The 17123-nt window shown below is 38.3% G+C and overlaps 1 protein-coding gene across 3 annotated transcripts in view; it reads right to left on the minus strand.

Moving 5' to 3' along the window:
- Window positions 1-17123, minus strand: part of NR1H4 (nuclear receptor subfamily 1 group H member 4) — a 61167-nt gene that overhangs the window by 18333 nt on the left and 25711 nt on the right. Inside the window, exons 3-6 of one of the 3 annotated variants that reach the window (XM_058568831.1) lie at window positions 6720-6860; window positions 4640-4773; window positions 3108-3206; window positions 2677-2776 (exon numbers count right to left, since the gene is read on the minus strand). In XM_058568831.1, the coding sequence (XP_058424814.1) occupies window positions 2677-2776; window positions 3108-3206; window positions 4640-4773; window positions 6720-6860 (474 nt within the window). Of the gene's footprint in view, window positions 1-2676; window positions 2777-3107; window positions 3207-4639; window positions 4774-6707; window positions 6861-17123 lie in introns of all 3 variants that reach the window. The other 2 variants (XM_058568830.1, XM_058568832.1) reach the window with 2 other exon arrangements.

The raw sequence follows: 17123 nt of genomic DNA on the forward strand, positions 1-17123 counted from the left end.
CATTGTGCTCCAGCCACACTGACCCCTGGCTCTGCTGTGAACACACAAGCCTGCTTTAGCCTCAGGGGTGAATGCTGTTCCCTAGCTATCCCCATGCCTCACTCCCTCACTGTATGCAGGTCTCTGCTTCAAGGCCACTCTACCTAAAATAGTACTCCCGAGCACTCACTAGTCCCAACCTGCTTTATTTTCATCACAGAACTTACCACTACCTGACCTAATATTATAAATCTATTTGCTTATTTGTTAATTGTCTGACACCTCTACTGGAGTATAAGCTTCTTGGGGGCAGAGACTTTGTCTGTTTTGTTCACTTTTGTATCCCCAGTGCCTGGCACAGAATTGGTATCCAAGAATTATTTGTTGAATAATTGAATGACTGAAGGAATGAATGGAAAACAAACACAAGCTCTCATGCACATGTGTACACACACAAACACAACATGAGTAGAGATAAACTAATGCCTTCAGAGTCTAAATGGCATAGGAAAGTATTAAATAGCAACAGCAGTTTAGAGAATAGAGTAATGCTAAAGATTAAGAATCACTATCTTAGATAATCTAAGAGCTCTTTGAGGGCAGGAGCCATGCCAGGTCTCCAGCACCCTGGACAGTGCCTGGCACAGGTTATGCTCAGTGAACTGCAGAATGAAATGACTCAACTCAGTCTTTCACGAAACGCTCTTTTATTGTTGGTATTATATCACTATTATTACTGTTTGTGATGATGTTATAATTTCTATGATTATTGTTAAAATGATTTTTTTTCTTTTTCAAAAGTTTTTTTGCTTTTATTTCCCTCTGTATTTTTAATTTTTTCCTTCTGCTTTACTTATCAAACACACATTAATTGCACTTTCTCTCCCTCAGGAACTAGGCCAGGAACTGGGAATGAAGAGGGGTGTACAATACTTGCTTTGCTTTCAGATAAGCTACCTTCCTATGAATAAGATTCTTTTTTGTCTTCAATTATTTCTTGGTTCAATACCAACTGACCATTTGAGCTGAAAAATCTTTTCCCATAAACAACCAAGAACATCATATTCTCTCTTTCCCACTCCTCCCCCCCCACCCAGTTTTCACTCTTGTGTAATCTTGTTTTTGATCAAGATTGCCTTCAGCTTAATTAGCACATAACAAATTAAGTTTCTCTTTTATTGTTAATAAAGAAATGAGAGAATGTTTATGTTTCAATGATAAGGAGAACTTTCTCCCCACATTTTATGAGTTTTATGTAGCCTTATGTCTATTCATGACACACTTAATAAAATAATAGCATAATGCCGGCAAAAGAAGGCAAATAACGTGTCTAATTAAAATCCTATGTCTGAAGTTACCTTCTGTAATTTAATATTACAGAATTATGCTGCTATACAAAGTATTTATTAAACTTTTCTAGACCATGGAATTCTAATGTACTAATGTATTTTTTTCCCCCAAAGCCCCAGTAAATAGTTGTATGTCATAGCTGCACATCCCTCCAGTTGCTGTATGTCAGATGCGGCCTCAGCATGGCGAGAGAAGCAGTGCATCGGTGCACGCCCGGGATCCGAACCCGGGCGGCCAGCAGTGGAGTGCACGCACTTAACCGCTAAGCCACTGGGCCGGCCCTAATGTATTTTTAAAACACTGAAACAACTTAAACCTATTGGCTTAGATTGCACTGATAATGATGCTGAAAGAATTAGGGGCTGGGAGATAAGAATCTTGTATTCCAGTTTCTATACTGGCACCCTCAGAATGATGGTGAATAAATCCTTCTCCCTCATCTCACACATGATGAACTCTTGTTCATCAAGTCCTATCAACTTTTGAATCTCTCTTTATTTTGTTTCCTCTTCTCTTTCCCACTGCTCTTCCTTTATTTCAAGCCCTCTTGCCTGGACTGGTGCAATAGCATAGTAACTGATCCTCCTTGACTCTAGTCTCTCCCTGTTCAAACCGTTTTATACAAACCTGATGAAGCCATATCTCTACAATGTAAATCTCATCACTTCCCTCTCAAAAAGAAAAAGCCACCAAAAACTCTACCAACCAGGGAACAAAGATTAAATTCCTTAGTTAGGCCCTAATCTGCCTGGTACCAATTTAGCTATGTCTAACCAAGAAGCCATAGACATTATGCTGCCACACTGAAATTTCTCTCCCATCTCTAATAATCCTATTTTTGTTCATTCCTCATTACATTTTCACAAGCAGATCTCTGGACTTGGAATGCCCTTTCTCTTCCACACCACCTGGAAAACTCCTTTTCTTTTAGACTCAGCTCAAATGTGATTCTCTCTGAAGTCTCCCTGTCTTTCTCAGATACAATTAACAACTACTTCTTCTTTGTTCAAACAGCACTTTGTATATATATATTTTATTATAACCTTTAATCATTCTCTTTGAAGGTAATAGCTAGGTACTTACTATAGAGTAGGTATCAACAAATGCTTGTTAAATGAATAAATGGATGAATGACACTTTCACAAAGTCTCAATTTCTTAGTATACCAATTTGGAAGAATTATTTCAATAACTTTAAATATCTAATATTTCATGTCTATAACAGTTACACACATTAATTTAAATCATGTATGAGATGATTCCCATTTTACAATGAACAAAGCTGCCTCTCTCAATGTCACAGGAATATTGCACAGTGTAGCAGAGAAGTAACTACATGTAAAAATACCTGGCAGTTTTTTTGTGAATTCTACGAGAATCTGTACGTGACTGGTAGCCATTTCAGTTAAAATGAGAAAATTTTCTTCTGCATTGAATTCTTCCTTTAACTAAATTTTAAGAAAAAAAGCAAATGATTAACAGGAAGATAAAAGGATAAATCAATATAAAATCATTAGACTAAAGAACCTGATTTAGATAGTAAAATTTAAGACCTAGCTCATATTTCTCAGATCCCTGGAGAGAAAATACTATTATCAAGATAGGTGTGAGACTTCTTACTCCTTAATTGTTTAATGCTGCTAAAAATTTAAATGTATAACAAATTCTCAGCTCTAATCATTTCAAAGTAACATTCATATATAAATTCTACCTCCAAGGTGGTAAAATCTCCAGAAAACATTAACTTTTAACCCATGTGTTTTCAGATATTGTACGTACAATTTTATTTGTGATTTCCTGAGGCATTCTCTGTTTGCTATATGAGTCCATGATATAATTTAGAAGGTTCTGCTGATCTGGGGTGAGTTCAGTTTTCTCCTACACTGGCAAAAAAATAAAAGGCGTTAGGGAGGGTGATTATAAAGCATTTTTCCTATATATGCATTCATCTGGAGTAAACCACTAGTGAAAATTGTTGAAAAAAGCTCTAAATATGGCAGGAACTATATGCTCTGTTATAATATATAATTGTTTTCTCTGGGTCCTTAGGCAAGCCATATCACATTTCACTAAATTTGTCCCAAGTTTCTCATTTTCCAATCTGTAAAATAGGGATAACAATATTCTTTTCATATATTTCTTGGGAATAAATAATAGTCTGGATACAAATCCTATTGAGCCCATTCATAGAGAAGTTCAGTGAAAGTTCAAGGTTTAATCATAACTCGGGAAAATTTCACACATATGAAATAGGGAATCCATTTAAGGGTATTCATGTAGAGCAGGGTCAAAAAACTATGACCCATGGACCAAATCCACCTGGTTTTGTAAATCTGTTGGAACAAACCACACTCATTTGTTTATATATTAATCACACTAAAATGGAAGACTTGAGTAAATGTGATGGATACTCTGTGGCCAAAGCCTAAAATACATGGCCCTTCACAGAAAAAAATTTGTGGACTCCTGAAGTAGAGAGTCATCAATCTGGACAATTCAGACCCCAAACATCTCTTTTCCCTTTATTACCATCTCTTGAAGAGAGTGAATAATTGTGTCAACTCTTTACTTCCTAATACCAAAGTGTTATTGATGAAGCAAATTAAAACTTTTATATAAAATTATTTGAAAAACTAAATGTTAATGAAGTTTTCTTTGTCAGTAGTAAAATAAATATTGAGAAGGGTTTGACTTGAACAATCATGGATTATTGGTTTTTCAACTAATGACAAATTAAAATTCCTCCACATGTCCTATGCATTCACACAACGTGTTTAGCTAAGCACCCAAGATAATGTTCCTCTATTTTGTCCCAAGTTGCTCAGAGGATTTCTTGAGTAATTTGTGACTTCAGTGGGAAGGGCCTTTCTCTATTGGTCCACAGACGTGTATTCACCTTGTTTAACCCATTGATAAGGACTAACCCACAAGCCTCTATTGAATCCACATCCTCCTCAGTTTGAGCCTTCCTTCTCAACGACAAGAAAAAATTGGTCCTCAAAACTCAGTTTGAAAAATCCATTTTATACATCGAAACATTTCTACTGGTAACTTCTGGGTAGTAGGAGTGGAATGGAGCCAGGGAGAAGGAGATTTTTCACTTTTTTACTTATACACTGCTATTATGTGAATTCTTACACTGAAGCATGAATCACTCTCTTGATTAAGAAGAAACTCATTTATTAATGCACAATTGAAATGAAATTCTGCTGATGGCAATGGTTCGAATTTGAAAGCCTCCCAGCCAGATCACTACAAGCCCTGAAGATCAGCTGCTGCTGACTTTGGCAGATACCATTGCATGTTATTACCCTGCATGACTTAGTTGTCGAGGTCACTTGTCGCAAGTCCCGTCCTTCACTGTCTTCATTAATGGCTTGATCTGCATGCTGCTTCACGTTTTTTCTCAGTCGTTTAGATTTACACTGAATTTCGGTTAACAAACCTGAAAAAATAAAAATAGAGACTTCACCAACCACAGGAAGTGCTGTTGGGTATGTGGTCACCAGGCAGCTGCTGTGTAGTTGGCTCAGAAGATCTCCTATGCAATTAGCTCCTAGGCACAGAGCTAATTCTAGCCCTTCGGACGTTTTAAGACTTGGTCTTGAACAAGAAATTTATCCTCCGTGAGTCTCAGTTTCTTCATTTGTAAAATGGGAATATCTATCTTACATAGTTTTGTGTAAATTAAATATAATCAGATCATTTTTTAAAATGAGCTTTATACAAAGGATTTGTAATACCAAACCATTGTACAAATTCAAGGTATTCAGTCAATAAAAAGGTGAGTGACACTCTCTCTATTCCTGGTCTAGGAGACCTTGAAAGCTAATGTTTCAAAACATGGTAGTATTATTATTTTTCATCCATGTTTACATAACTGTACCATAAGAAATATATTCAATTTCATATTAAACACATAAGTAAACATGTTGAATAAAATAAAAATCAACATCCTTTAGGGAAAATTTTTAAATTGTGTTAATTTTCAGAACCGTATAAATTATTGAGAACATAGATTACGACAAAAATAACTCAAGGAGGCTTTGAAATTTTCTTCTGAGTAATCACACAATATCATCATTAATTTACACTTACACAGAGCTATAAAATATAATGTAGAACCATCTTCCATATTCCCATTTAACTTCCTCATTCTCTTAATGTTAATGAACCAAAGTTCCAGCAATTTCTTTGTCCAGGGAATTTATTTTATAAGAGCCTATGAAAGCTCTACATCTGTTACTGGACAAGTCTGTGTTCATAAATAATATTATAGACTCTTGTATATGGAGTCATGAAAAACATCCTCAGTGCTTCAGTTGAAACAAGTTCATATTTAAGTGATGAGCAACATGAACTACCCAGTATCGAAGTAAGTGTTTCCGTTGCAAGATTGGATTCCAGCAGCCGCCTCTACCACAGTCTCTTGTTTCACATATGCTGAGAGGAGATTGTGATCAGCCACTATAAACTTTCATCCACCCAGAACTGGATTATTTACACTGACCTATTTTTCCCCCTCCTGCACACATTATTTCTCTGGGTCCATCCCAGTTGCCTGTACAGTTTGGGAACAATAGAACCGGAGTCACTTTCCAAAGGCTTTTATTTCATGTGGCATTCCCTCCCTAAATGTATCATCTCCTTGGTGACATTTGTTTGTCTATTTGTGTTTTGAGGAGGAACAGGACATATCTCATAATCTGAGTGGTCTGTAGAGTTTGCAGAATGAAAAATTAATTGTGTTATATAATAGGATGCATCCAAATTTTAACGGAGATTACGGTTCCTCACAAAGCCAGCAGTTAATACAGTGTCTCTTTATCAGATCAAAGGACCAAATTATATTAAAACTCGGAGTAGTTAATTTCCTGTGTAAACCTATACAAATTGATTCAAAGCTGCACTAAGAGAAGGATTCTTAATAAAATGACTTGGTTTAAAACTCTATTTAGACAATTCAGAGGCAGTTATACCTTATAAAGCATTCTTATTTTTTCTCACAACTGTGAATTTTTATGCTAATTAAACAACAAATCATAAGGATATTAAATCAAATTTGGAGGAAAGTTAAAGACTGTCATTCTTGGTAGGTTATTAAAACACATTATTTTAACTGTATGTTAATGCCGCTTCATTCTGCATATAATTCATTGCAACAATGAATAACAAAACATGGCCATTTCTTTCAGGTGAATAAAATGCTCTTTAACTGACAGTTCAGACAATTTCAGTGGCTCATTACCCTTTTCAAGAACTTAGATGGCTTAGTAAATCCCTTCTTTGTATGTGAAGTACCATTCTAATCATATGAGTTACCTGACATCTGCCTCCTTAAGAGATTTTTAGTGGAATTTAATTGCTTGATGCAAATACCTGTATACATACATTCAGCCAACATTCCCATCTCTTTGCATTTCCTTAGCCGACACTCTTGGCACTTTCTTCGCATGTACATGTCCATCACACAGTTGCCCCCGTTTTTACACTTGTACACGGCATTTTTGGTAATGCTTCTCCTGAAGAAACCTACGGAAGAAATACAGAAAGGAGTAAAAAGGCTCCTAACAACTTCTACTTGGGAAAACACATAAGGATTGAGAGATGCCAGAGCATTTTCTCATGAACTCCTGGAGAACACCCAGGCAATCCTTGAGCATCCTGGTGACAAAGGTGCTTTCAACTGCACTGCCTCTTCAGGAAGGCTACTGTTTTTAATTTATCTCTCAAAAATAAAGACGTTTGAATAATAGCCTCTCTTAGGAAAAATCTTAGTTTGTTGCTTAGATTACTTTCATTACATCTTTATTGGAAGGAAATTATGTGCCAGTGAGCTCTATGTGTTGGTGGTACAAAGGCAAATAAGTCATCTCTGCTCTCTTACCGTTTATAGGCTGGTTGAGGGCAAAGCCATGCAAACAACAAAACAAGTGAAATTCAGTGTTCCTGGGCTGTGGTAGGGCAGAGGACTAGGGCAGAATGGTCAGTTCTGGATGAAAATGTCAGACTTGGAAGTGAGTGTTGAGCTAAGTCTTAGAAAATGAGTTGCTGTTTACCAAGCAGACAGGGAGAGGTCACATTCAAGGTTTCAATTTAGTACTTAATATGCCCAGTTTGGTGTAATAATAAAAATGCCAACTGTGATTTAAAAGCAAACATCTCCCCTGAGAAGGTGGAACCACAGCTGCAGCCTGCCACAGTTAAGCTGTTCGAGTCTGGGAGGGATGTGACTGGCTTCCTTTCTGCTTCTTCTTTTCTCCACTTTCCACCTCTACTCTCTCCCCTCTATCTGGCTACCCACAGGTCCTAATACTTCCAGAGTCAATGTGGAGTGGGGAATAAGGAGAGGATGGTGGGAGGTGAGGGAAGAAGCGACAGGAAAGCACTTACTTGCCTGTTGTTAGAAGCTGGCTTATGCCCGGCAAGTTTCTGTAACTGATTCTCCCTTGAGTTGAGTTCTTTAGAGAATTCCTCCCATCATTGGGATACTTTTCTCTGCAATTCCTTGATGAGGGCAAAAACACCTCTATTCTAGCCCATGGCTTGTTTCTTCTTCTTCAGCATCTAGAAATTTGGCAATTCACCTCCGTCCTCTTGACTCCAAGGTCCCTCCATGTGGCCCTCTCAGCATGGACTTAAGATAACCCCATGCGGGCTTTCTCTGGTCCAACAAACTGTGGGGCAGAGAACTCTCTCCCACTTATCCATAAGCAGTCAGCCCCCCTTCCTCTTGATCTTGCAACTTCTCAGGTGAAAGTCAGATGCAAGTCTCTCATCCCCCTCAGCTTCAGGGGATACATACCAGTCTCCTCAAGCGATGCTGTTGAAGGCCCTTTCATTGCGCCTCGGGCAGCAGGGCCTCCTTAGTATATAGATTTTACCTGGGGAAGGGGGGACACCTTTTCCTAATTCTTACCAAGGTACTATACTTTCCAGTGGTGACCCCCAGGGGGAGACACCCACACCCTACCTCCACTGCTTTGCAATGATGATGTGAGATTCATAGCACACTAGTCACATGCTCCAAAATCTCTGAAGACTGATCTATAACTTCCAACTCCTGCTCACTTCATACCCTCAAAGTAGGTGAGGTATTTAACTCGTTCTTCACTGCCCACTGCAAGACATGCTCACTTTGGAATGTAGTTAGCATCTTTGTGCTTCTGTCAAAATTGAGACAGTAAGAGTCCTTCCTATTTTAACAACCTGTTGGAATAATATCTAACAGTTATTAAGCACTCACTAGCTGTTGTTCTAACCACTTTACCTGCATTTAGTTATTCACTCTTCATATTGATTTTATAATGAAGATAATATTATATATCCTTATATTATAGATGAAGAAAAAAAGACACCGAGAGGTTAGATAACTTGGCCATGATCATGTGGTTAATAAGTGGACTAGGAGGATTCAAACATAGGCGGTCATGCACCAAAGCCCACACTCTTAACCACTATATTATAACTATAATTGCCTCCCTTGTGTCACAAGAGAGTAGAATAACTTAATATTTAAGTACCTACTCTCTGAAAGCTGCATTCTCTGACCTGGGAGATACCAAGATGAATAAGACATTTCTTGTCCTCAGAGCTTCCAACTTAGTGAGAAGACAAAGAGGTAAATTCCCAGCATAATAGAAGACAGAGTGATAGGATAGCTAATTAAGTAATAAATTTTTGGCATGTAGATGAAAAAGTGATCATTTCAGGGCTACACTATATGCTTGTGAAGGTTGTGCCAAATTTAAGAGGGGGCAGCAATTCCATCATAGACATGGAGATTTACACATTGGTTATGACAATTTTTCCAGCAGTAGGTAATAAAACATTGTCTTAGTAAAGCACATATAATATGACAGTTTCCCAACAGCTAGAAATCAAGTGTGTTGAGGAAATGGCATTAAATGGTCTGGGAATGGCCCTGATTAATTCTGAGTAGGGGAAATCAGAGAAGAATTCATGAAGGAAGTGTCATTTAAGCTAGACCTTGGAGAACAAGTAGGATTTTGAAACAGGGACTACGAGGGAGGAAGGACATTCTGGGAAATGAGCAAAGGCTGGGAGTTATGGAAATTCCAAGGAAGGGTAGATAATTCATCTTGATAGGAGGTTAGAGTATGGGGAGAATTAGTGGGAGATGGGTCATGGCATGTAGTGGGACAGAATACGGTTAAATGTCCTTGAACACCAAGCAAAGGAGCTGAGTCTTTACTGTATAGAAAGAGAGAAGTCATCAAAGGGTTTTGGCAGGGGAGGGTATGACCTAACCTGCATGTTGGGAAGAATCCTTGGTGCAAGATGAAGAAAGGTGGAACAGGGAGACTGGAGACTGTTACCAGCCAAGAGGTGATAAATGCCTGAACTGATGGGAGGTGGTGAGAACAGGGAGGAGGAAACGGAGGAACATTTAAGACTTTGTAACTAACCAAACATGAAAGCGGAGGCTGAAGGAAAAGTTAGAGATGTCAAAGTTAAGAAAGGCAGAGACTTGCTTGTGAACTTGTCAGCTGGTGTAACTTTCAATAGGAAAGATCTTACCATTCTCCTAAATGTCAAATTCAATCACAGAAAGTTTTAAAAAAGACTTTATGCTTCAGATCAATGTTGATATTGGGAGTGCAAATACCAAAGCATGCATTTAAAAAGAGACTATAGGCAAAAAAGAATTTTTTTCCTGATACCAAATCATTGAGCTCAATGACCACTTTAGCCTGAGTCAATCTTCCTACTAACCTTCGCTCCGCCCACGAACAATTCCCTTAAAACCATCATAGATACTGATAGCTCAATAGTTAACAGAAATAAAACTTCTTATTCTAAGATGAGTCAAAGGAACAGTGGTAGGACAATTCTGCAGGTTTTTTTACTCTGGTATTAACTGAGAAAGAAATCATTATCATCTCAATAGCTGAATTAATTAGCTTTCATTCTGAGGTGGCAACACAATATTATCATTATATCACTTAAATATGCGTACATATACTGTATTTATACTTATGCAAATCTATCCGTACACATACCTCTGCCTCTATCTTGTGCATATTCAACAATGCCCATATCAGAAAAGTCATTGGAAAATGAATGGAAAGGAAATTCACTGAGGAATAGAGCTCCCTGGTAATAAAAGATGAGTAGACAGGACTGGCATTGCCATCTGAGGAACGTCGGGGGGGGGGGGGGTGGTGCTGGTTCCTGGAGTGGCAGGAAAATAGCTATAGAATGGTAAAATGGATCCGTCAAATATGCCGAATATCACACATCCTGCTTTTCTGCTTCTTTATAGAGAAGGAACCCACATACCACACCCTAGTCCCAACTCATATATACATACATGTGCATGTGTATACATACGCGCACATACAAACGCACAAGCACAGGCACACACCAGACTCCAGTGACTGACAGTAGGCTGCCCATTACTTTGAAATCAATAAAATATTCGTTGTTTAAAACCTTAGGGGTCTTCCTGCTTTTTTATTTATTTATTTATTTATCTTGTGAGGAGATCTGCCCTGTGCTAACATTTGCCAATCCTCCTCTTTTTTTGCTGAGGAAGACTGGCCCTGGGCTAACATCCACGCCCATCCTCCTCCACTTTATATGGGAGGCCGCCACAGCATGGCTTTTGTGCGTCGGTGCGCGCCTGGGATCTGAACCGGCGAACCCTGGGCCACCGCAGTGGAGCGCGCGCACTTAACCACTTGCGCCACCTGCCAGCCCCCTTCATGCTCTTTAAATAGCAACAAACACACAGTGCCAAGCAACTAGTGATGTTTACATCCAATAACGACCTAAATAGAGTCAGCCCTTAGGTCTGTCTCAGCACACTGTAGAATACAAAGGACTCCCCACCCACTTATCTAGGACTTATTTTGTATCAGGCACTGTTCTAAACGCTTTGCATATGGCGATTCATTTAATATTCGTAACAGTCCTATGAGTTTGATTCTACGATTATCTCCCTCTTACAGATAAGGAGACTGAATTACACAGAAATTAAGTAGTTTGCTCAAGGTCTTACAGATAGTAAATGGTAGAGCTCAGATTTGAACCCTGATAGGCTCAGTTCCAAACTGTATGCTCTTAATCACTACATTATGTTGTCCTTCTAGTAAGGAGCTTACATTCTTAAAAATTGTCCTTAGATATTAATCTCCCCAAATCTCATACCGCGTGTTAAGTGCTCCACAGTTTCTTCTCTATCTCCAAAACTTCTTCAAAAACATTCTGCTCCCCCTCCCCGACCCCAGCTGTCTTTTCCACCTCTGTCTCACTGTTAGGAAGCTGCAAATTTGCACAAACTAGAGAGAAGGGCTGCCAATACTAAAATAGTAAGCTTTGGTCTCCATCACACAATTCTTAGTCTTTAGGATCTCAGCTCTTCTTGAGCTGCTTGCCGAAATTTTAGAACTTGATAATAGACACCTGATCATCCAACAGGAGCTGTTTCAGACTATTGTTGTTGAAAAGGCAAATCCTCAAACTTTTGAGATACAGTTGATGAAAACTATTGTTGACTATTTAGTTCCTGCTAATCGTTGATTTTAAGGCTTTTTTCCCCTTAATCTCTTGGAAAGCCAGAAAAAAAAAATGCCTACCTGATTTTTCCAATGCTTTACCAACTACAATCTCTATTGATTTTTTTCCTTTAATTAATTTTAAAAGGACTGACTTTGAATTATTTTTAGAAGTTGCCTACTATCATTCCAAAGTAGACAAATCTGCAAACAACTTAGTAGAGAAAGGGCATTCATCAAACCTCTATACTTCCTTCTGTCAAAAAAATACCATGAAATGAGAAAAAAGTTAATTAGAACAGCATAGTCTATAAGAGTTAGAATACAACTCCATCAGTGTATCAAAAATGTTGGTGAGCCTCTGAAAGCTACAAAACAAAGTAAATTTATGAATAAACATTGCCCAAGACAGATGCAGAAAAATCTCCAAGTTCAGATACAAGGAAGTTCCAAGTTCAGATACAAGATGTGGACAGCACAGAAGCATTTATAGGGAGCATTGTGCTAAGTCAGGAGGTGGATAACTATGGCCTGCAGGGCAAATTTGGCCCCCTGCCCATTTTTGTCTGGCCTGCAACATAAGGATGATATTTACATTTTTTTAATGGTTGAAAAAAATCAAAAGAAGAATAATATTTCATGATATGTGAAAATTATACGACATTCAAATCTCAGTGTCCATAAATAAAGTTTTATTGGAACACAGCCAAGCTCACTCATTTACACGTATGTCTGCTTTTGCACTACAGTGGCAGTCAATAGTGGTGACAGACTTTGCTTAATACTCGCAAAGCTTAAAATATTGACTATCTGGCCCTTTACAGAAAAAGTTTGCCAACCCCTGTGCTAAGCCATGGATAAGCAGTAGTATTTGCATGCAGTCTCAAGCAATGAAATATAAGCCAGGGAGGGAGGGCAATGCCCAGGAGGAAAAGGGAGTCCCCAAGCCCAGAAGACGAGGACCGGAACACTCTATCCAACTACATGTCTTGTCCTCCCTGCTGATTGTTAACAGCAGCCTGCACAAACACCAACAGCATCCTCAGAGAGGTGAACACGGAATCTCAGAGGCTACAGAATGAGATCACTCTCTCGTCTAGAGTCATTTGGGAATGGCTTTTGTGGGAGTTTGCCTAAAAGGCAACTCTGAGTCTGTTTTTTCTTTTGCCTTAACTTATTAATAGAAGGTGCAGGATCAAGGAGTAAGACATTGCAAGGTATAGTATTGATAAGTTAACTGGCACAAGCTACAGGTTAGTGGTTTTTAAAATCTTTTTCATGCAAAAGGTACAAACTTTCAGGTATAAGATAAATAAGTACTGGGGATGTAATAGACAACATGATGACTGTAGTTAACAATGCTGTATGGTATATTTGAAAGTTGCTAAGAGAGTAGATCCTAAAAGTTCTCATCACAAGAAAAAAAAATTTTTGTAACTATATGGATACATACAGTATCATGATGGATGGATGTTAACTAAACTTATTGTGGTAATCATTTCGCAATATATATGTCTGTCAAGTCATTATGCCACACACCTTAAACTTATACAGATTGTATGTCAGTTATATCTCAATAACACTAGAAGAAAAAATAAATAAAAACACGTGGGGCCGGCCCTGTGGCATAGCGGTTAAGTGCGCATGCTCCGCTGCTGGCAGCCCGGGTTCGGACCCCAGATGCGCACCAGCGCATTGGTTGTCAGGCCATGCTGCGGCAGCATCCCATATAAAAGTGGAGGAAGAGGGGCACAGATGTTAGCCCAGGGCCAGTCTTCCTCAGCAAAAAGAGGGAGATTGACATGGATAGTTAGCTCAGGGCTGATCTTCCTCACAAAAAAAAAAAAATTAAATAAAAAAATTAAAATTAAAAAAAATGTGTATTTAAAAAAATCTTTCTTATCAAAATAAACATACTTAATTTATTCATTAGCTCAAGCACATAACCGAACTGGGAAAGAAAATAAATCTACCTCATTTTAGCACTGTAAATGAACATAATAAATCCTAACAATTTTTTTAAAGGTCAGTTTGATTATTTTGCCTAATGATTTTGGATGACCAAAAAATAAATCCCCTCTCACTCAAGCTCAGAACTAAAGACATTGTAGTTAGCTGTAATGAATAATAATGATGATAATAACAATAATAATAAAGAAGACAGAACTCTCTCCTCATTTATGTCAGCTCAAGTATCACCACTTATCTTTCATGTGCTCCACCCACCTCTTTCCCATGGTCTTTTTTACATTCTTTACATCACTTATCTCTATCTAAAATTATCTTATCATTTCTTGAAGAGTTCATTCTTTCCTATGGTTCAAAACTCAATAGGTACAAAAGGACGTAGAATAAAGCATTCGTTCCCAAGCCACCCACTTGTCCTTCCCAGAGATAATCAATCTTATTTGCTTTTTATTCTCTGTGTGTGAGTGTATATATCCTTGCAAAATTATCTGCATTAATTCTTTTGATTCTGGGTTGAATTTGATTAAACCCAACTCTTTACCTGCTCCACGCCTACACTTGAGTAGCTTCCAAACGTCATGAAGAAACACAACCACACCAACAGTTTTACTTATTCCTGACAATAAACCTGGGATGGGCCCTCCATGCTGTCACCCAATCCTATCACATCCCTAGTCAGCGCCCTCTCCCACTCTCCTAGACTTGGTTACAACTTTCCTTCTCTCTTCAATCTCCCAGCACCACTTCCCCACCTCTGACTCTCAGCTGATGACTGAGCTTATTTGATTGAGAAAATTGAACCTATCAAAAGAGAATTCTCACTTGCACCAGCACGAAATCTTTCTGCACCACATAATCTGCCTCCCTTCCTTTTACTAAAGATGGTCGTCTTCTAAGGCAATCCCACTTAAAAAAAAAAAACAAAAACCTCCCTTGAAGCCCTCCATCTATTGCCCTATTTCTCTGCTCCTCTTTATGGCAAACCTTCTTGAAAGAGTAGTCCATATTCACTTTCTCTGCTTAATCTCCTCCCTTTTTCTCTTGAACCCATGCCTGTCACGCTTTCACCCCTACCATGCCACTGAAAAGGACCCTCCCCTTTGCTTCAATTCTCAGTCCTCACCTTCACTGAACGCCCTTGGTGTTTGACACAATTGAGTGCTTCCTCTCTCCTGAGCCGCTTTCTTCCATTGGCCTCCACGAGTCCACTCTCTTTGTTCTCCTTCTTCCTCATTGGTCCCTCCTTCTCATTCTCCTCTTTTAATTCTTTCTGACTTTCCCAACCTCTAAATATTCCAGTATCCCAGGGTTTAGTCCTTGGACCTCTTCTCTAACTAAACCCTATGTAATCTCATCCACCCTTTTGACTTTAAATACAATATACTCACATTGATATACTGATACCTCTCAAATTATTTCTCCAGCCCAGGCCTCTTTCACAAACTCTAGACGCAGGAACCCAACATCCTACTCATCGTCTCCTCTTGGATATCTCAAAGGCACCTTAAACTTCACCTGTCCAGAATGGAACCTCTGCTTTTACACTCTCAATCCTGCTCCTCCCCAGTTTTCCCATCTCAGTAGACCCCACATCAGTCTCCCTGTTGCTCAGACCGACATCATTGGAGTCATTTTTATCTCTTCTTTCTCTCCCATCCCACATCTAAACCATCAGCAAATCCCATTTAATTTTCTTTTGTCAAACTTTGTTTTATTCACTGCTATACCCTTAGGGTCAAGAATGGTGCCTGTACCTACCAGGCACTCAATGAATATTTTTCGAATGAATAAAGGGAGAGAGTCTACATACTATTAATAGGTATGTCATTAGCTTTGGTAGGTCAGAAATTAAATGTTCAATAATAACAGATGATTGTACGGTGTAGCACCCTTCCTGTGAGATGGACAGGTTTCTAAACTTCAAATAGATTCCCAATCAAAACACACCTTTGCTTCTTAGCCTCTCCCTGCATCTTTCAATTGAGTTTCTCAAATTATATCTTTTAATGCTGATATGGACCACAATTAGAAATGAAGATACTTAGATGCCTTATTTTTCTCCCTAATCAATAATACGATTTAGATATCCAATTTTTAAATTGTTTTTATTTTGCAACTAAAAAGCTAGAACTTACATTTTCCTTTACACGGATCTGACATTTTGAAATAACAAAGCATATTATATTAGCTGACAATGTGTATCCTAAAATTTCCCAGAATGGTTATACACACAGCTCATCTAAAACCTGAGCAAAATTAAAAGTCAGTATAAGATTTACCTGACAGAATGTGAATTTTTTCACTTCCTCTGCTTGTCAAAGCTAGGCAGATTTCATCAAGTGAATAAAAGTACAATATTTTTGTTAATTCATTTATTTATAGAATAATAAAATAAGAAGATAATATTTCTTTATATTTACTAAAATTCATACTTGAAGTTTAAAAAAATTTTCACCTTTACTCATATCTTGTTAAAATGTGTGATAATTAACAAACAAGATCCTGTCTATAAAATACATAAATGTAAATAAACATTTCTATATTTGATACTGTTCTTTATTTTTAAAAATGATATGACTGGTGGTTGTCATTTCTACAAGTGTAAGGGGCTGACAACCTTACTTAGTTATTAAAGGATGTTCTATTTTGTACACAAGTGTATGTTGTTTACTGATTTTGGAAAGTATATTGGTGGAGGACACCAGGAGACCATTCTTTCAAACAACCAATGGATTTGCATTTGCCATCATCTAGGCTTTGTTTGTTTTTTTCTTTGTTAGTGCGCTTTTTCCCACACGCAGAAGTGACTTTTAAAATGTTGGCTTTCCTTGCATGTACTTCAGTGCTGAATGTCTTTGAAATGTCATTGACAGCAAGATGAAGGGCAGGATGGTACAGAGGAAAAAGTGTAGCTCAAGAGTCCTGCAGATTTGAGTACCAATTCTAGTCCATTCTTTCATAGTGGGGAGACTTGGGCAAGTTTCTGAGTGTTGGTATCTTTATTTGCAAAAAGGAGATGATAGGGGCCAGCCCAGTGGCGTAGTGGTTAAGTTCGTGATCTCCACTTCAGTGGCCCAGGGTTTGCAGGTTCGGATCCCAGACATGGACCTACACACCACTTATCAAGCCATGCTGTAGCAGGCGTCCCACATTTAAAATAGAGGAAGACGGGCACACACCTTAGCTCAGGGCCAATCTTCCTCAGCAAAGAAAGGAGGATTGGCAACAGATATTAGCTCAGGGCTAAGCTTCCTCACTGGGAAGAAAAAAAAAAAAGAAAAAGGAGATGATAATACTATCTCTTGGA

Source organism: Diceros bicornis, chromosome 25, assembly GCF_020826845.1.
Source record: "Diceros bicornis minor isolate mBicDic1 chromosome 25, mDicBic1.mat.cur, whole genome shotgun sequence".
NCBI lineage: Eukaryota > Metazoa > Chordata > Mammalia > Perissodactyla > Rhinocerotidae > Diceros > Diceros bicornis.